The sequence below is a fragment of the Pipistrellus hanaki genome, assembly GCF_964339955.1.
Source record: "Pipistrellus hanaki genome assembly, chromosome: 18".
NCBI classification, from domain to species: domain Eukaryota; kingdom Metazoa; phylum Chordata; class Mammalia; order Chiroptera; family Vespertilionidae; genus Pipistrellus; species Pipistrellus hanaki.
In genome coordinates, this window is record NC_140520.1 from 40,056,216 (window position 1) to 40,076,312 (window position 20,097).

Below are 20,097 nucleotides of genomic sequence, written 5' to 3' on the forward strand. Positions count from 1 at the left end.
AAACATTCAAGTAGGTTTAAAAAATATGCACGGTATGATTCCAATTTCTCATTTCAAAATGCCAGGGGTAAACAACATACAGCAAAATATTAATAAGGATTTCTTGGATAATAAAAAGATGGCTGGCTTTTCTTTCTGTTTATTCTCCATATTTTCTGCATTACTATTACATCCGGGGAAAACAGCATCTTTAAAAAAAAAAAAATGAGTATATACTATGTGCCAGGAATTACTGCGTGAACTCAACGCCGCCAAAACTCTCTAAACCTTAGAGGTGGCCGGGTCACACTCCGACCAGAAGCCGCCGCCCGGGGACGCTGAATGCAAAAGCAGCGGCCTATCGGCCGCAAAGCAGTCTCCGTCAGAGCCGCGCTCACGTCCCGGGGCTGCCGGGCCGGGGTGCCGCGGTGGGACTCGGCTGCCACCGCCGCACGTCGGTGCGCGAGATGAACCGAAGGAACGGTGGGAATTCAGAGTTCGGGGCTGACGGCCGAGCTGGGACCTGGGGTTCTCCTCTGGCGGGCGGGAGAAGGCAGCCTGCCGGCAGATCAGATGGGATCTTGATTGTAGTGTTAATGACCCAACGCGTTTCCCGCAGAACCAGTCAAACCGCACTCACCAGAACTGTTGCCCGTCATCCACGAAATTCTCAGGCGGGGCGAACTCTGCAGAAAACCTAGCGTTCTGCAAGAAGAACCTTTGTGTCAGCAAAAGGAAAACATGGACAACGGCTTGGAGGGAAAAGGACACGACCTCCCCGTCGGGGAATCGAACCCCGGTCTCCCGCGTGACAGGCGGGGATACTCACCACTATACTAACGAGGAAAACCATGGAGACACTTTCAAAACCACTGTTTAGGAATCTACTTCTACGCTTCCACAGCGATTTCTTCTGTAACAGTTGCAAGTTGCTAGCAAAGTTGCACATTTGCCTCCTAGAAAGGGCGTCGGACCCTGTCGGCGATTGGAACGGAGGATCGAGGGGAGACCGCCCGCAGGGGGCACAACGTAATGGGAGTCCGATAGAAATTTAAATTTTCCAATGGTCACATTTAAAAAAAATCAGAAGAAGCAGGTGATAATTTTCATAATCTACCTTATGTAACCCAATATATGCAAAATACCATTTCAACACGTAACTAACATGAACACATTAATCAGATTGTTTTCTGTACTTCGTCTTCACGCCGGTATGTAGGCTACACTCACACACAGCAAATCGTAGCTCGGACGTTACATTTTCACAGGGAAAACTTGGTCACTGCTTAGATTTCATAATCTTGATGGAGGAGTGAGAGTAAAGTCATACACCCAGTTTGCTCTTGGCGCGGAGAAAAACACGCATGCGTTGGCCGGGAATCGAACCCGGGTCAACTGCTTGGAAGGCAGCTATGCTCACCACTATACCACCAACGCCTTGGCTAACTGCTGTTCGAGAATCCGTACATGAGGCCAGTGCAAGCCGTACACTCTCCCCAGCTGTTTTCTTGTGTTTTGTCTGTGACCCCAAGGCGTCCTTTGAGAAAATCGCATCTCATACTCCTCCTGTCCTCTCGCCCATATAGCGCCCCAGCCCCGAGTCCACCAGGCGTCAAACCCTAACCAAGATTTGAGACCGCCGGCAAGGGGCCACCAGGCGTGGCTCGCCCGCCAGAGAAGAGGCGCCAGGGAAAATAGGTCTTTACCGCTTAGGATGGTGAAGAAGGGGGGCAATTCTATTGGCAGTGCTTGGCGAAGGAGTCCAGGAACAGTTCTATTTTATTTAAAATCATTCACGTCACACTGATGTCACCTGACATGACACGACGTGGTAAGATATGTAACCTTAGGGTTAAATAAGAGCTGCTTCCTTTGGTGTCAGGATGGCCGAGCGGTCTAAGGCGCTGCGTTCAGGTCGCAGTCTCCCCTGGAGGCGTGGGTTCGAATCCCACTCCTGACAAAGTGGGTTTTTTCTCCTTTTCCCCTCAAATTTGGAGCGGATATAGAACTCAGTATTTCTTCTGTAGACAAAAGACTAGTCTATTTAGGGAGCAGTCTATTCCTAACTGTGGAAAACACTTTTCCTTTAGACTCCAGTTTCACAATGCCTATGTATTCTTTCTTTTTTCTTTTTTTAATATATTTTATTGATTTTTTTACAGAGAGGAAGGGAGAGAGAGAGAGCTAGAAACATGGACCAGCTGCCTCTTGCACATCCCCCACTGGGGATGCCCGCAACCAATGTACATGCCCTTGACCGGAATCGAACCTGGGACCTTTCAGTCCGCAGACCCATGCTCTACCACTGAGCCAAACCGGTTTCGGCTATTCTTTCTTTTTCTGTGATATTTCTTTCTTTTAAAAATATCTTTGTGGTTGAGAGTCTCCCCTTTGCTCCCCATTGCCCTCTTCCACCCGTCTCCCACCCCACCCTAGGCCTTCACCCCCCTATTGTCTGTGTCCAGATCTTTGGTTAATCTCTTCCTGCCTCCCCACTTCCCTCTGAGATTCGTAAGTCTGTTCCACAGTTCCATGCCTCTGAGTCTATTTTATTCATGATTATTTTTTTAATATATTTTATTGATTTTGTACAGAGAGGAAGGGAGAGAGATAGTTAGAAACATCAATGAGAGAGAATCATCGATCAGCTGCCTCTTGCACACCCCCTACCGGGGATGTGCCCGCAACCAAGGTACATGCCCTTGACTGGAATCGAACCCTGGACCCTTCAGTCCCCAAGCCGACGCTCTATCCATTGAGCCAACCGGTTTTGGCCATGATTATTTTTTTAATAAATCTTTATTGTTCAGATTATTACAGGTTTTCCTCTTTCCCCCCTCTTTCCCCATAGCTCCCCTCCACCTGATTCCCAACTCCACCCCGTGCCCTTACCCCCGCCCCTGTCTTCATCCATAGGTGTAAGATTTTTGTCCAATCTCTTCCCTCACCCCTCAGACTCCCTTCCTCCTGAGAATTGTTAGTCCAATCCCTTTCTATGTCCCTGATTCTATTATGTTTACCAGCCCATTTTGTTCTTCAGATTTCTTATTCACTTGATTTTTAGATTCACTTGTTGGTATGTATTTTATGTCTTTTTGTTGTTCGTAATTTTTACCTTTACTTTTCTTCTTCTTCTTCCTCTCCTTAAAGAATACCCTTCAGCATTTCATGTAATCCTGGTTTGGTGTTGATGAACTCCTTTAACTTTTTCTTGTCTGTGAAGCTCTTTATCTGACCTTCAATTCTGAATGATAGCTTTGCTGGGTAGAGTAATCTTGGTTGTATGTTCTTGTTGTTCATCATTTTGAATATTTCTTGCCACTCCCTTCTGGCCTGCATAGTTTCTGTTGAGAAATCAGCTGACAGTTGTATGGGTGCTCCCTTGTAGGTAACTAGCTGTTTTTCTCTTGCTGCTTGTAAGATTCTCTCTTTGTTTTTTGCCCTTGGCATTTTAATTATGATGTGTCTTGGTGTGTTCCTCTTTGGATTCCTCTTGTTTGGGGTTCTGTATGCTTCCTGAACTTGTAAGTCTATTTCTTTTATCAGGTAGGGAAAGTTTCTATCATTATTTCTTTCAATAGTCCTTCAATATCCTGCTCGCTCTCTTCTGGCACCCCAAAAATCCGGATGTTGGTACGTTTTAAGCAGTCCCTGAGGCTCCTTACACTATTCTCACACTTTTGGATTCTTCTTTCTTTCTGCTTCTCTGGTAGGGTGATTTTTTTTCTTCCTTATATTCTAGATCTTTGGTTTGATTCTTGGGGTACGTTGATCTATAGTTGAGTTTCTGTATATTCTTTATTTCAGAGATTGTATGCTTAATTTCTGATTGGTCCTTTTCCATTTTTTTGGTATTCTCTTTAAGGTCCTTGAAGGTCTCACCAAGCTTCTTGGAGGTCTCATCAAGTTTCTGAAAGGTTTTTAGAAGATTCTTGAGAAATCTTATAAATGTGATTCTGAACTCTGTATCATTCAGTAGTTTACTTTCCTCCATCTCTCCTATTTGTGACATGTTTCTGTGTCTCCTCACTGTGTTGATGGAGTGGCTTTGTGTGATAGGTGACCTATCAGCTTCCCCAATCACCTGAGGTGGTCGCTTTTGGTATATCCCTTTGTGTGCTGAGTGCAAAGTCTTGGTATAATTAAGCCTTGTTTACTGTTGGTACTCTGGGAGGAATTGATCTCCAGGACAATTGTCTGTGAGGACCCGCTCTGTCTATAAAGGAAGAACTGCTGCACTGGAGACAGTTTGTTTCAGTGGGGCTTTGGTGCTCACTGAGTCCATCTCCCGAATGTGTCACTTATGGGTGTGAATGGTTGAAATTGACCACTAGGAACACTGGCTTCTGGATCTCCAATGGGATTCAGTTCAGGAGCTACAGCGAGAACTACAGTTTTCTCCTGTTTGCTTGGAACTTGGCGGTTTTGTTGCTGGAGCTGCAGTTTATATATGGTTAAGCTGTCTCAATACAGGCCATTCATATGTAAAAGTAGCTTTGTGGTGCCTGGGAGGGTCTGTAGAATCTGCGGTTGGGGCCTCAGGGCAGGGTCTCGGGGCAGGCGGGGCCTCAGGGTGGGCGGGGTCTCAGGACATCAATAGGTTGGGGCGTGGCTAACAGCAATGGCTGCATCAGCTGTCCCTGCCCTTCCGTGTTTCCAAGTCCCCGCTCCAGCGCAGTAAACAATGATTGCGAGCACCTCTGCATGAGTCGCCCTCACTTCGGCCTTGATGGCCCAGCTTCTCCCCGGAGGCGTCTGGGTCCCCCATGTGACCCCAGAAACTGGATTTCAAAGTGATAGGGAGCTTGTTTCCTTTTGGGTTGAAAAGAAAAGCCTCGCCAAGCGCCCAGTCGCCCGCCACCAGCTCGATTCACCACCAGCTCGATTCACATGCCTCCATACCTAGGCTCCTCAGCTTTTCAGCCAGCCTTCCCGTGGTTTTGGATGATAGATGTCCTTTGTACCAGTATTAGTTTTAATTTTTTTAAATTGTTGTGCAAGCGGCAGACCAGCTGTTCACCTATGCTGCCATCTTGGTTTCTCTTTATTAATGATTATTTTGTTCATTAGATTTCTTGTTCGTTTATTTTGATTTTTAGATTAAATTGTTGACATATCTGTATTTATTGCCATTTCATTGTTCATATTTTTAATCTTTTTCTTCTTCTTCCTCTTCTTAAAGAATACCGTCCAACATTTCATGTAATACTGGTCTGGTTATGATGAACTTCTTTAGCTTTTTCTTGTCTGGGAAGCTCTTTATCTTACCTTCAATTCTAAATGATAGCTTTGCTAAGTAGAGTAATCTTGGTTGTAGGTCCTTGCTACTCATCACTTTGAATATTTCTTGCCTGTGAATATCCCTTCTGGCCTGAGAAGTTTCTGAAGAAATCAGCTGATAGTTGTATGGGCGTTCCCTTGTAGGTAACTAACTTTTTCTCTTGCTGATTTTAAGATTTTCTCTTTGTCTTTAGCCCTTGGCATTTTAATTATGATGTATATTGGTGTGGGCCTCTTTTGGGTTCTTCTTGTTTGGGACTCTGCACTTCCTGGACTTGTGAGTCTATTTCTTTCATCAGGTGGGGGAAGTTTTCTGTCATTATTACTTCAAATATGTTTTCAATATCTTGTTCTCTATTATTGTTCTGATACACCCATAATGCGAATGTTGATATGCTTAAACTTGTCCTTACACTATTTCATATTTTTGGACTCTTTTTTTCTTTTTGCTCTTCTGATTGGGTTCTCACTGAGCCTTTCCTTTGAGTGCGTTGCTTGTGGATATGCACAGATGTAAGCTATGGTCTGAAGCTCTCCATTGGGTGACTGGGTCTGCCTCTCCCCTCGGAACGTGCAAAATCAGCCACTGCCTGGGGCCATTGAGCTGGAGCTACAGAGAGATCTGCAGGTGGCTGCTACTTGTATAGGGCTAGAAAGTGTTCAGGAGAGATCCAGCTGTGAAGCAAGGCAGGTTGCTGCTAGCACCAGGTCTTGGACCTCTTATTGATAGATTTGAGTCACACTGATACCAGCTGCTACTTGCTTGAGGGATTTTTTTTAAAGTCTGAGGCCTGAGCTAGGACAGGCCATTCATATGGAAAAGCTGCTGCAAACAGCTTGGGTGGGACTGCAAATTGGGTAGGGCTGGATCTCAGGGAATCACCAGGGCAGAGCCAACAGTGTGAGCCACTCAGGAACAATGATCTCAGCAAGCTCCCCCATCTGGGAGAAAGCTGCCCCAAGTTATTGCTCCAATACCAGACAATCCAGTTTCTCCCAGGATGTCTCTGCATCCCCCAAAGCCACCGCCTGGCACTGGAGCTCAGAGGAAGAGGGAGGCTGTAAGTTCCTACCCTAGCCCTTCAAAATGCACTACCTGGAGCTCCAGCAGCCTCTGTGTCACTCAGCCACGATTCCTGCTGATTTTTACAACCCAAAGTAATGAGGACTTCTCTCTTTCCAGCTCTGGAACCATGGGCCAGGGGTCTGGTGTGGGGCTGGGACTCCTTGTTTCTCACAGGAAGCTTCTGCAGCTGAGATATACCTCCTGATTTGGGGGCGGGGGGGAGAAAAAAAGAAAAAAAAAAAACCTCCACACGTGGTTGTAGGACCAGTCCATTCTTCTCCGCTGCCCCACCAACCAGCCTCAGTGTACTATCTTTACTGTTCTAGTTGTAGGACTTCCATTTGGCCAGATTTCAGGAGGTTCTGTGTGGAGGTTCTGTGCCCCTGGGAAGGCACATGAGCATTCTTTAATTCTGTCAGCTGAACCCAGTGGCGAAGACACACCCTGGGAACAGGCCTCGCCAAAAGGGCAAGGGTGTTGTCAGCTGGACCTTCATTTCAGCCCATGGTGTGGAGAAGTGGGTTTTGCTATCTAAATCCAGCCTAGCACCAGGAATGCTCAGGCCTACTCAAGAATGTAAATAATCTCCTTTGTCTTGACCTTTTGGTGAAACTTCCTGGTATTTGGGGGTATAAAATGAACACTCTGCATCAGCTCTGGGTCACTGTCTCTCCATCAGAAGAGGGTAGCAGTCCACCTGGCCCCAGGTTTTCTTTCTTCTTTCTATCTCTGTGTCTGGTCTTCTCTTTCTTTCTTTTTTTTTTCTTTTTTTCTTTTTAATATATTTTATTGATTTTTCTTACAGAGAGGAAGGGAGAGAGATAGAGAGCTAGAAACATTGATGAGAGAGAAACACAACCAGCTGCCTCTTGCATACCCCCTGCTAGGGATGTGCCCGCAACCAATGTACATGCCCTTAACCAGAATCGAACCTGGGACTTTTCAGTCTGCAGACGGACGCTCTACCGCTGAGCCAAACCGGTTTCAGCTTGTCTTTCTTTTTTTTCTCAATCCCCAGCCACTTCTACTCAGGAATTCCACTCTCTACCTGCACTGGACGTGGAAAAGAAAAAATAGTTACAGTTCTGCATGATGGTTGTTCTGTATTTTAGTTGTAATTTTGATGTGGTTGTGGGAGGCCTCGAGTACCAGTGTTTAGTTACACCACCATCTTCTCATTCATTTGTTTCTTCGACAGCAATGCATCGAGCCTTTTCTAAATGCCAAGCACACTAGGGCAGGCCAATAACAGTGACTCCTCTGATGAAAAGAAAAGGCTTCAACCCAGATCCCTCAGTTTGCTGTAATTGTCCTGAGACTTTTCAGTGCTCAGGCAGTGGCGGCAAAGCCTCAGATTCCCAGCCCTGACCCACTCCCACCACCAATTCAAATTCAGTAGGTTTGCCAAGTCACTAATACCAGGAAGAGAACTCACCCAGTGGAATAGGGTTGGGGGGAGTCACAGAGAGGAAAGGGCAAGTCATGGAGTGGCTTATTCCAACTCTTTTTTCTTGCTGATGCAAAGAAGCTGGTTTCTGATTTGGGAGCAGCGGCGATGCAGAAGTCTTGCTGTTGTTTGGGGAAGAGGGACAGAGTTGGCGGAAGAGGTTGGTGTGTGAAGTCCCTAAGTGTGAGGACAGATTAGTGTAAGTCGGCCAAACTGCACTCTTGGTTATTTCCTAGACTCTGATCTTGGGAAATGCCTTTGACCTCTTTGCTTGGGGTAAATGGAGGTGGCATTGCTGTTAGTGAGATAGCCTAGGAGCTTATTAGCAATGCAGACTTCAGACCTGGGAACACATTGTAAGGCCTCCAGGGCTCCATATGCTTGTTGAATGTGGTTAGCACTGGGCCGTCTCATCTATCTTTGTGAAGGCTGGCATTTAACTTGGACTGTTCTATCCCTTCTTCTACTCAGGCACCCTTTATTCTGGATCATTCAAGCACTTACACCGTGCCGAGAACAAAGACTACAAAAGTTAAATTACAAAATGTGAACTGAACACGATGGTAGTGCACTCCCAGGAGACAATGAACACTGAAGCCAAATTGGACCTGCACCCTGAAGTATGTAGCAACCATACTTAGGTAAAAACTGCTGTTTGAACTTTAACCCTGCTCTTCTGGCTTATGCACTCACTTACTTGCTTAAACAATAGGGCAGTTGCCTCAGCTTCCAGATTGAGACCTGGAAACTCACAAAGGTAACTTTCCTGTGCCTGTGGACCAGAACCACAGGAGACTGATTCCCACTAACTCAGTAGCTCCAGGAGTTGAAACTGCAGATAACCTTTAGAGATTAACTTTGCTCCGTTCTGCTTCTGTACTATCTGCTTCTGCAAGATAGGGTCACATTCCTACGTGCAGCAGGATGAGGCTGGGAACGACCCTGCAGCTGTTCCCAGCCTTTAGAATTTAGAATTTGGGACAAAGGAAAATGTTTGTGGTTTAGACCTTTAAAAGGACTGCCTACACCTGGAATAGTGCCATCGAGAGGGTGGACTCCTCCTGTGTGTGGTGCTCTCTCAGCCGTCGCTGACCAGCTCAATAAATCCTTGCCTGCTTTTTTATTTTTTAAATATTTTTTATTGATTTTTTTTTACAGAGAGCAAGGGAGAGAGATAGAGAACTAGAAACATTGATGAGAGAGAAACACAACCAGCTGCCTCTTGCACACCCCCTACTGGGGATGTGCCCGCAACCAACATACATGCCCTTGATCGGAATCAAACCTAGGACCTTTCAGTCCGCAGACTGACGCTTTACCGCTGAGCCAAACAGGTTTCAGCTTGCCTGCTTTTTTAATCAATTAGCAGCCTCCGCTGTGTTGGAGACCGGGTGTAAGCTGACATGGTCCTTGCACCCAAAGGGGCTAGCAAGGCTGGTCCCCTACCCACACAGTTTTCCCAGACTTGTTTGGATGGCGGTTATCAGTAGAATGAGAGCAATCTTTGTAGACTGAGAGCCACCTTTCATGGCTTACCAAGAAGTCTGTAACAATGTACTGAGATTTGCTCTACTGAGAATCTGCCTGATTTGCTGTACTGAGAATTTGTCCTTCTGCTTTGTCTCTCCCTTAGAGATTAAGAGGAACAAAGAATACATTCCTCTTGACAGACTTCCGATTCAGTGTTTTGTGTATAAAAGGCATTTCGCAGTTAATAAACTTGCTGCAGTCTCTCGGTGGCCTGTAGTTCTCCTGATCCCGCTCTCCTGTCTCCCTTTCTTTTCTTTTCTAATTAATTTATTTATTTTATTGATTATGGTATCACATAATTATCCTTATCCCCCATTCCCATCCCAAACCCCTCCCTACATATGCCCCCACCCCCTGTTCTCCATGGCCACTGGCTAGGCCCATATGCATGCACACAAGTCCTTTGGTTGATCTCTTCCCCTTACCCCTACTTTCCCTCTGTCCTCCTCTCTTTTCTCAATTCCCACCTCCCTACCTCTGCCCGTTCAACCTGTCAGGCTGGCCCTGGTACCGTGGTCTTATTTTTGACTACAGGGTTGGACCCCACAACACGCCCCATGATGGAGGTAAATGAAACAGGCCAGGGAGCCGGGACAAGTGGAACAGGGAAACGGAGGCAGGGAGCTGAGCACACTGCAGAGCAATGCCCAGCAGATCAGAAGGTCCCCTCGGAGAGATGACACTGGGCATCCGTGGTGTTTCAGCTCCAGCGGCACCAGGACCAGTGGTGATGACTGACGACCTGCCCTGACACTGACCCGTCGGTGGAGACCACGGCCTGGAGGAGCCCACCCGGAAAATGGTGACTGTTCTGCTGAACCCTCCCTCCGACCTCCCCTAAGGTTCCGCCTGTGAGAGAGAAATGAGCGCCTCAAGACAAAGGACAGGGCCTGCTCCCCTCCGGAGGGCAGCCCGCCAGTCCCTCTCCCTCCTCTCCCCTCCCTCCCCCAAAGGCACCTCCGACCCCAAAGGACCCCGCAGGCTCGCAGCCAGGGTCATGGGCAGCGGCAGCTCCCCCTGGCCTGACCCCAGCCCCTTCGCTCTGACCGCCCGGAGAGCGAGGCAGCCCGGGCTCCCGCGTCTTCTGGGGGAGCCACGGAGGCTCCACAGACGCTGATGAGATGCAGTGAGACAGGCACTCGCCCTGTGACCTTCCCCCAAACACCTGCCTGACAGCCTCACGGCGGGCCGGCCGCCGTGCAACCGCCGCTTTAAAGTCTCCAGACTGCCGGCAGCCTCTGCATTGGGAGCGGGGGCGACCGTCCCGCTAAGGACGGACCCAGCGCCCGCGGAGAAAGGGGATGCTGCAGGAGCCATCTGTGTGGGCATTGGTGGTTCAGTGGTAGAATTCTCGCCTGCCACGCGGGAGGCCCGGGTTCGATTCCCGGCCAATGCAGCTGCTCTTTTCTCCTTTTCCCGCGCCCTCACAGGAGCTGGGGCCCAGCGCTGGGCTCCTTGTGGCGCGACCCCTGCGGACCGCAGCCTCAGCTTGGCCTTGGCTGGCCCCTGGGACCCGCCTGGCGGCAGGGGGCGCCAAGGTCTCCATCAGCCTGCTGTTGTGTGACCTTTGGAATTTGCCGATTCTTTTTTTTTTTTTTTTTTAATCAATCTTTATTGCTCATATTATTACAAAGGTTCCTTATTTCTTCCCCCCTCCACCAGGTTCTCACCCCCCCTCCGCCCCCTCCTCATTCCCCATTGTCCTCATCCATAGGTGCACAGTTTATGTTCAGTCTCTTCCTCCCTCCCTTTCCCCGATAGTAAACGCTTTTCAGATAGTAAATCAGTTACTTAGCATTTTCTCATATCAATAATACTCCACATGCCCAATGATACACTTCACACAAAAGACATTTCCAAATAGGTCAACCAACCTCATCCAGGCCCCACCCAAGGCACTCACAGATCAACACCCCAGTGCTATACTAACTCAACACATCCAGATCTAAGCCTTCATCACTTGATTCAGCAGACCCTCAAGTTCCCACAAAAGTTTCCAGCCATGTCTGAGAGGCAGCCTTGGGGCGGGGGCAGGCGAGGAGCGAGCTGTTCCGGGCCTGGCTGCTCCGGGCCTGGCCTCTGTTGCTCTGGTTCGTTCCACAACCAGCTGCTCCGGGTCTGGTCACTGCCGCTCCCGACCTAGTTGCTCTAGACTTGGCTGCTGCTGCTCCGGGCCTGGCCGCACCAGACCCGGCTGCTCCGGGCCTGGCCGCTCCCAGCCTAGCAGCTGCTGCTCCCGGCCTGGCCGCACCAGACCCGGCTGCTCCGGGCCTGGCCACTCCCAGCCTGGCAGCCGCTGCTCCGGGCCTGGCCGCTCCGGGCCTGTGGAATTTGCCAATTCTAATGAAACTACTACTGTTAAGGAGAAGCTGCATGTGGCTCTCTCCTTCTCAGATGGCTCTCCTCCTTCAGGAAGCAGGGCCTGGGGAGGGTGCGGCCGGGAAGGAGCTCCGTCAGCCCTCACTTCCTCCAAGCTGCCCTCCTGGTTCCCTGCCTTCCGGTCGAGGCCAGCGGCCAGGGGTGTTGGGCATTTTAGCCAAAGGCCTGAGAGAGGGGGGCCGGAGCCTGGCCTCCTCAGGGACGGCCTGTCCCAGCTCCCCACCTTCCTCCCAGCCTGAGCCACAAAGCCCCACCGACCCCCAGAGCTCCAGGCAGCACCCTGAGCCTGAACTTGGACTGCAGCATCCATCAATCACAGCTGCCAGTGCACCCACCGCTCCCCCTGTGAGCGCAGACCTCCCTCATAGACCTGCTCACATGTCACCTGTGAGCTCAGGCCTCCCCTCAGAGACCTGCTCACGTGTCACCTGTGAGCTCAGACATCCCCCTCATAGACCTGCTCCAGTGTCACCTGTGAGCTCAGGCCTCCCCTCAGAGACCTGCTCCCGTGTCACCTGTGAGCTCAGGCCTCCCCTCAGAGACCTGCTCCCGTGTCACCTGTGAGCTCAGGCATCCCCTCAGAGACCTGCTCACGTGTCACCTGTGAGCTCAGGCATCCCCTCAGAGACCTGCTCACGTGTCACCTGTGAGCTCAGGCCTCCCCTCAGAGACCTGCTCATGGGCAGGAACTTCGTTGGAGCACTGGGAAAAACAGAACTGACACCAAAGCGATGGCTTTCAATAGTGCTGTGAAGTGTCTGAGGCTGATGGCCGAGGACAAAAAGCAAGTTGTAGAACAAAGCGTGTCCTATGTCCAGCACCACGTCCATAAAGGTCTGCGCTTATGCACCGGTGACATCACCCACCGTACATCCTGAGCAAGCTCATCCAGGCCACTGCTTCCTCCGTTTTAAAACAAGGAGACTGCACTACATCGTTTCTAGATTTAAAATTCCCTACATTTGCTAAAGAATTTACTCATTCCAGGAGCACTGATTGAGTTCTTTATCACGTGCCAGACCCTGCGCTGGCTGTGGGTGCACAGCAGTGAACAAAGGCCTGCTCTCCTGGGGCCCCACCCGAGGGCAGAGGCTGGTGACAGCACAATGAGGAAAAGCACAGCAGATGGGTCAGGAGAAGGCGGGAGTGGAATCATATTGAATGATCAGAGACCTCACTGATAAGGTGACATTTGGATAAAGACCATGATGAAGTATGATGGCACATCTGTAAGAAAGAACATTCCAGAAACAGGGAATAACATGAACCCTGGGCAGAAGTATGATCAGTGAGTGGAAGGAAGGAAGGAAGGAAGGAACAGGAGCAGTGAGGTGAGGTGGAGGCAGTGAGGCCTGAGAGCACTGCACAGGCCTTAGCTTGTATTCTTAAGTGCAAGGAGTGCTAGGGCGTGGCTTGGAGCAAAGACGTGGCCGGTGAGCACATTGAAGAGGACTCTGGCCAGAACAGACCGGGCAGGAGGCTGTGGCAGTGCAGGGCTAGCAGGCCTAGAGGTCAGAGCCGTGGTCAGGTGTGGGGCTGATGTGAAAGTGGAAGCAGGACTTAGTGAGTGTGTGTGTGTGTGTGTGTGTGTGTGTGAAGAGAGAGAGAGAGAGAGAGAGAGAGAGAGAGAGAGAGAGAGAGAGAGGGAGAGGGAGAGAGAGAGAGAGAGAGGAGAGAGAGAGAGGAGCCTCTGTGAGGCCTGTGGAGACTCAGGTCAGTCCTCTTGACCAGCAGGAAGTCCGTGAGGGCGAGCCTGGGGGTGGGCCCTTCCTGCCCCAGGCCCAGCGCAGCTGCGGCTCGCCCAGCAGGAGGGCGGGAGGCAGAAGTCTGGCCTGCAGAGCCTGCAGCTCCTGCAGGTGAGATGAGGGGTCACTTGTCTGCAGGGCTCTTGGTCCATGTGACTTGGTCATTCCTCCTGTCCCTCGCTGAGCTTCGAAGCTCTTTCTGCACAAAGAAGTAGAGCCTCGTGTCCACTGCGAACAGGAGCCCCATCACCAGGCAGAACGCGAAGTGGGGCCACAGAGGGAGGACGGGTGATGTGGCTGCGGGTGGAGAGGACATTGTTAAAGGCCCGGTCAGAAGTTAAAGGCCCGGTCAGAACCAGAGCCAGGCCCCCAGGGCGCCCTCCCGCTGTGGAGTCCTCCAGGCCAGGGGCCGAGGCCTGCGCCTGCCAGGAGCAGTGGTCCGGAGCAGCGGTCCGAGCCTCCTGGCCTCCCCAGCACAGCTCCGCCAGCCCCTGCCAGGGGGCGCTGCGCCCGCTTGGAGGACCTGACAGAAGCTGGGGGCTCGCCTCCCGGGGCCACTTTGGCATGTGGGTGTTTTGAGCTAAGGCAACCCAGACCCTGTGGGCTCATGAGAGGCGTTTCCCATTGATTCTAGAGAGTGGAAGAGAGAGAGAGAGACAGAGAAACACCGATGTGAGAGGAACATGGGTGGGTTCCTCCTGCAGGAGCCCAGGCCCGGGAGGAGCCTGTAACCGAGGTACATGCTCTTGACCAGAATTGAACCCAGGACCAAAGGGTCCACAGGCCGAAGCTCTATCTACTGAGCCAAACCAGCCAGGGCCAGAAATAACTTTTTATGGCCTGTGTAGAGGGCAGAGAAAACTAGCTCAGAACTGAACATCTGCTCTTCTTATCATCTTCCAATGACCTTCCTTCATGTCAAAGCCCCTCCCCACCACCACCACCACCAAGCCTCATCTCATCCTCAGCTCAGAATGTCTTATGTCCCTCATTATCCCTTTCTGTCTCTGCAGGTCCCCATACGCATGTGTGTAATTAAATTTGCTCATTTTCTTGTTAATCTGTCTCATGTCATTTTAATTATTAGACCAGATGAGAGAAGCTTAAAGGGTAGAGAACATTTTTCCTCCCCCACAAAGTCATAGAGGAAAAGGTTTTTGTGGTCACGTAGGTTTTGCAAATGCCTTATGAATTTTAGTTTAAAAGTTTTCTTTACAACAAGGCTTCTCGAGACTTAAATGTGCGCCATGAATACAAACTGTGCCGGGGCCCGGCCTGGGGAGCAGTGAGCGGGGAGACCGCACACCTCGCCCTCGGTGTCCCGCGCCTCCTCCCAGCCCGGGGCTGGCCGGCCACTGGCCCGGGAATGTCCCTGAGGGACGCACTCCGAGGTCGGGCGCACAGCTCCTCTCCTCAAGGTCAGAAGACCGTGCTTTGTGCGGCAGACGCCCTGCTGCAGGCGGCCCTGACCGGAGCTGAGGTTGGAGCTAGGCGGACAGGGGCTGAGGGACACAGCGCTCAGAGCCTGCCGAGGGCCACGTGCCACGTCTGCAGGAGGGGGAAGGGGGAAGGCGGTGTGTCTGCGAGGAGGTGAGAGGGCGAAGGTGGCTTTTATCCCGAGAGCTAAACTCCGAGTGTGTGGCACCGTTTCCTAGTCCCTCAGGAGGGAGCTGGACCAGGGCTCCATGCCCTCCCGGCAGTGCAGCTAGGACGGGCGGTCCCCTGGGTGCCCGCTCAGGGGAGCCGGTGCTGCGGGGACCCTGCCCTCCCTCCTGCCACCTGGGCAGGGCTCCCACCTGGGACGGTGATGCTCACGGGCTGCGATGAGTGCCGCGTCTGCCCCAGGAACCCCGAGCAGTGGTACGCGCCGCTGTGGCTGGCGTCTGCGTGTGGGATGGAGAAGCTGGAGTTCGTGTGGGCAAACCACTTGGGCTTCCCGTCCTGGAAGAACGTGATCTTGTACAGGCGCCAGTTCCTCCAGCTGTGGCACCGCAGCACGATGGGCTCCCCCTGCGGGACCAGCAGGCGGGGCGTCTGGAGCAGCAGCCAGGCTGGAAGACACAAAGGGCAGGAGAGGGGCTGAGGCTGCATGCTGGCCCTGCAGCCCATGTGGGGCTGCCTCACTCGGGGGGGGGGGGGGGGGGCAGCAATGGAGATGCCTCCTGGCAGGCATGCCGTTCCATTATCCTGAGGCTGCGGGCCTGAGGGAGGAAGTCTTGCAGAGTCTCAGATGTGAAGAGTAGGAACCCCCTCAGGCCGCGCCAGGCCTTAGAAGCTTCCCCGGAGGGAGGGTGGTGCCCCGGAGGTGACAGCGGTCTGTGGGCACAGCGGGCACAGCGCTGTGGGCCGGGTTCCCAGCGGAAGGACACTCCTGAACACGCTGGGGAAGGGAAGGAGTGACCCTGGGGCCTGGTGAGGCCTCACCCACCTTCCACCCGCAGAGCAGCGCGGGCGGTTGATTCAGGTCCGTGTGACTGAACCAGAGCAGCAGTGGCACAGGCTTCCCTGCCTGCCACAAGCTCGGGCGCCCTCCCTGCCAGAGGAGGCAGAGTCCGGAAGCGGGTGCTGAGGAGCACGGTCTGGAAAGCACATTTCAGAGACACTGGAAAAGCCCTTCTCCAGTTGCTATAAAAGCTCAGCCGGAGCTCAAGGCCCCTCACTTAAGTGATCGCTCAGCCAAGACAACCTGACTGTGGAGGGCGGGGGAGGGAGGGGGGGGGACCTGATGAGACGGCGGGAGACGCATCTGGAGTTGGGATTCTGGTCCTGGCTTTTCCCAGGAGCCCCTGGGCTCTGAGGCCTGTGGCTGCGCTTCTTTGCAGTGAAGGGGTGGGACCAGCTGGCTTCCCTCTAGCAATCCTTCAGAGCAAAGGTCTTAAAAATCTCAAGTTCTCTAGCAGACAGGAGATCAAAAGACACCTGATGTCTTCAAGTAAGTTTACCTGGTCTTCTATTTGAAGGATGATTTTTCATCAAAAATGACTGAAAACTTGGGAAAATCAGTCATAAGTAAGAATAATTCATTATGAAAGCACCCGGTAAATTGTTTATTTTTCCCAGAAAGTCTGGAGAAAAAGTCCTAATGTCACTAATTTGTCTGTTGCATGGATTTTAGTGTTCGCCGTAACACAGCATGAGGGTTATCAGGCCAAAATTCATTACTGTATTTCCGGTACAATTTACCTTGAGTGTTTGTCTCTTAAATCAGTTTGTACTTGTCAGTTTTCTTTCAGCATTCTTACCATCATGTAGAATCTATCTTTTCAGAGAAAATTAAATCAGAGCAAAATTTCAAAGTTAAAAAAATAAAATAATAAAATCTCAAGTTCTACTTTTTGTAGGAAAAGTCGGGAGCACAGCCAGCTGTTGGGGCGGCCGTGGGCAGAGAGCAGACGGCTGTGCTGTCAGGGGCAGGTGTGGTGGCCGAGTTGGGGGAGGAAGGGAACCTTGTAGGTTCATGTTCGGTTAATAGTTAAATAACCAGGAACAATGAGCACACGTAAGTGCGTGCACACTAGTATGTGCAGGAGCACAGACATGAGAGACAGGCTGGGTGAGGCGTGTATGACCGAGCTAAGGGTGAGGCAAGGCCCGGGGCCTCGGAGAGGAGGAAGGGCAGGACATGCGAAGAGGAGATGTGCAGTAGTCAGTGGTGTGCCTGCCCTCTGCATGGGCCACAAGCAGTTCCTGCTGGTGACAGCTCTGCCTTCTCTCCGGGAGCGGTGAGGGCTCCTCAGGAACCTGCTGGGTCTCAGTCACCTTCAGCTCAAAACAGTTCCCAGGCCAAAGTCACCCGGCGGGGAGCGCTGTCTGGACCCCTGGGCAGTCCTGATGGCCGCTCACTGGGGCTCCACCGGAGAAACGGGGCTCTGAGGAAGCAGGATCTAGAAGACGGCCCAGCCCCCTCACACAGGACTGAGCGCTGCCTGCCTCCGCGCAGCGCCCTGAATCAGCCAGCTCGGGCACAACTGTGCCCCCATTTCACACCCGGGGCGTGGTCCCTGTGGAGGAGGGTTTCTCCGCAGTCTATGAGGCTGAACGCTCAGACATATATGTAACCCCAAGTCAGATCAATTTAAAGCATCTAATGACCTCATCTCCGTCAGGAATAAAAGATGACGTCATTGCATTAAACTCCAAGCCTCCCCCCACTTCTGCCTCATCTTCCAGATCCCACGACCCCTGGCCTCCTGCCTGCGAGGAAGGCCTCCTAGTTAGTCTGACAGCTCCCCTGGGAGCTGGCCTGGAGGCCACTTCACAATGGACATGCCACTGGCTGAGACCACATTCCACTGGCTGAGACCATTCTCTGTCCCCCCCGAAACCCACACCGGCACAGAGTTCTCTGCCCAGAGTCTTACCAGCCTGACTCCCCGTCTTTGGGGGCTGGGCCATGGGGGCTCAGCCCATCTGGGGTCCAGATGACCTGACACATTCAAATCCCTCCCCACTTCGGCCTCGTGCGTTCCTCCTCTGTTGACCCTCGCCCTCCTCACTCATGCCCGGCGTGCCCAGCCGCGCCTCTGCCTCCTGTGGGTCTCCAGCCGCCGTCTGACCACACAGCCATGAGGGCAGGCAGGCTGCACACATATTTCCTCTGCTGCTCTCACCCCTGTTTGTGGCCTTGTCACCTTCTTGCTCAATCAGGTCTGAGGCCAAGCAGCCTCCCGTATTCTGAGGAACCCACAGAAGCAAAGAGGCAGGGTGCGAGGGGAAATGACTGGGCAGAAACCACTTCCAACAGCGCGGGCCACACTTCCCAGAAAGCGGCCACACCTTCCGAACCCTCTGCCAGGCCAGCGGCTCTCAGGCCGCCTCCCAGTCCCGGCCCCTCCACTGACCGGAAGTCACGTCCAGGTGCACGGGGTCGCTGAGGCTGGTCTGGCCCGTCTGGCACCGGTAGGCCCCGCGGTGGCTGCTGCTGGCCTTGAAGCTGTAGCGGGGCTGGGCCTGGGTGGGGATGGCGGTCCCGTTGTGGAACCACCGGGTGGAGTTGTCCCCTGGGCTGCGGGCCCCCTGGCAGCTCAGAGTCACGTTGTCCTCGGGGAACACCTGGAGCCAGGGGGGCTGGAGGCTCAGCACGGCCTTGGGGAGACCTGGCGGCGGGAGCAGACTGGCGGATGAGTGACCTTGGAGGCCCATGGGTTCCTCCAGGGCCCTCGGGCCAGAGTCCCCTGGAGACCACCCACAGCCCCGTGTGCTTCCGGCGCCGCAGCCCTTTGTCTTTGTGGATCCAGCAGGAGTCTCACCAAGAACCAAACCCCAGGCCCCTCTAAAGAGGGGGACTGCCCACGCCCGCTCAACCACCAGGAAGCATTCAGCAGACTCACCAGCTCCCCGGTCTGCAGAGGCTGTGAAAGAGAAGAGGGCGGTCAGCGGGTCAGCAGGCGCAGAGGAAGCCCGGGGAGCAGATGCAGTTGTGTGTGTGCGGGGGGAGGGGGGGGGCACAACAAGAGCCTGCTTCCTTGGATGTGGTGCAAGATGCTCACTGCTCACGCCCTAGTCTCACCCTGTCTCCCCTACAAAGTCCACGTGAGTGCCTGGTGCAGGAACTGTGGAAGGGCCTCTGAACTGTGGCTTAGGGACTGGCCGATGGCTAAGAGGCAGGCTTCTCTCTCTGCCCAGCTCCACAGGCCCAGCCTGCTCCTCACCAGCAGGTCCCTGGTGGAAACCACCCTACCCCAGGGAGGCCCTCACTCACCCAGGGAGGCCCTCACTCACCCAGCAGCAGCAACAACGCTAAAACTGTCCGTGGGTGAAGCAGCCGCAGACAACTGGGATGCACATTCTGAAGCATTTTGGTCTTCAAAGTCCACGCAGGACTGGGCCTGAGTCCATCAGGGTTCCGGAAATGAACCAAGGAAAGAGGAAGGAAGCTGCCCACCCCCTCACAGAACGTCCAACAGTCACCAGACTTCGATTCTGCTAACGAATCAGCAGCACGATCAAACGAGCGTCCAGTGTGTCTGAGAGGAACCCTTTCCCATGTAGCTGGTCCTGCACCCTGGGACTCCGGCGGTTACAGCGCCGGCGAGCAACGGGGCGCCCAGGAAGCAGCGCTGGGGGCGGGCCTTGTGGGCCTCAGGTTGGGCCTCCCAGACGCCCTGAGCCTTCTCGCCGGCACACAGAGCGCTAAAGGACTGAGTCCCGGACAAGACAGAACCCGTTTATGTCTGCAGCCGATAAGGAGGTCTGCTAAACAACCACAAGCAGAGGGATAGTTCTCTGTGGGCAACACCCAACCCCAGGCAATCTCTAAAGACACCACTGCCCCCTTCGTCTGCCCTTCAAACCCCGACTCCTCCAGCCCTCCAAATACAGAGGAAAGTTTTCAAGTTTGAGAAATAATTTTGTGCCCAGATGGCATGGCTCAGTGGTTGAGCACAGACCGGTGAGCCAGGAGGCACAGGCTGGCTGTGGGCTCGATAGTTGTACAGGAGGCTTCTCTCGCATCATTGATGTTTCTATCTCTCTTTCTCCTCTGAAATCAATGAAAACATATAAAATAATTTTTAAAATAATTTTGTTAAGAGAGCCATACAATAATGTAAAGGCTGTTGTATATCCTGTGCAGGTGGTTGGACAGTGTAAGTCAGTGGAACAACATGAAATAACTCGCAGTCGGGCGAGTCTCAGGGGAGGGATGGGAAGCTAAAAGCTTACTGAGGTAT

The 20,097-nt window shown here is 52.5% G+C and overlaps 1 protein-coding gene and 1 long non-coding RNA gene across 3 annotated transcripts in view; both read right to left on the reverse strand.

Moving 5' to 3' along the window:
- Positions 1–1,984, reverse strand: part of LOC311612364 — a 2,362-nt gene extending 378 nt beyond the window's left edge. The window contains exons 1-2 of the long non-coding RNA XR_014793282.1: positions 620–1,984; positions 1–537 (exon numbers count right to left, since the gene is read on the reverse strand). The exon at positions 1–537 is cut by the window's left edge and continues 378 nt beyond it. This is a non-coding gene — a long non-coding RNA (uncharacterized lncRNA). The remainder of the gene's footprint in view (positions 538–619) is intronic.
- A 9,024-nt stretch (positions 1,985–11,008) lies between these two features.
- LOC311613343 (low affinity immunoglobulin gamma Fc region receptor III-like) lies at positions 11,009–19,707 on the reverse strand. 2 transcript variants are annotated; one of them, XM_084867154.1, is made up of 5 exons: positions 19,148–19,707; positions 18,757–18,777; positions 18,268–18,528; positions 15,223–15,477; positions 11,009–13,723 (listed from the first exon to the last, which is right to left on the reverse strand). In XM_084867154.1, the coding sequence occupies exons 1-5, from the start codon at positions 19,221–19,223 to the stop codon at positions 13,551–13,553; spliced, it is 786 nt and encodes a 261-aa protein (XP_084723280.1). In that variant the 5' UTR covers positions 19,224–19,707; the 3' UTR covers positions 11,009–13,550. The 2 variants fall into 2 exon arrangements, with proteins under 2 accessions (XP_084723280.1, XP_084723281.1); XM_084867155.1 differs by having other exon boundaries at positions 18,268–18,522; positions 19,148–19,703.
- Between the last annotated feature and the right edge of the window lie 390 nt (positions 19,708–20,097).

Coding starts and splice junctions, on each gene's coding strand:
- LOC311613343 (XM_084867154.1), bottom strand. CDS start 19,223: ATGCTTCAGAATGTGCATCCCAGTTGTCTGCGGCTGCTTCACCCACGG. Junction 18,529..18,756: donor CTCTGCAGACCGGGGAGCTG/GTGAGTCTGCTG, acceptor GTCTGCTCCCGC/CGCCAGGTCTCCCCAAGGCC. Junction 13,724..15,222: donor CGTGAGCATCACCGTCCCAG/GTGGGAGCCCTG, acceptor CTCCACCCGCAG/CCACATCACCCGTCCTCCCT.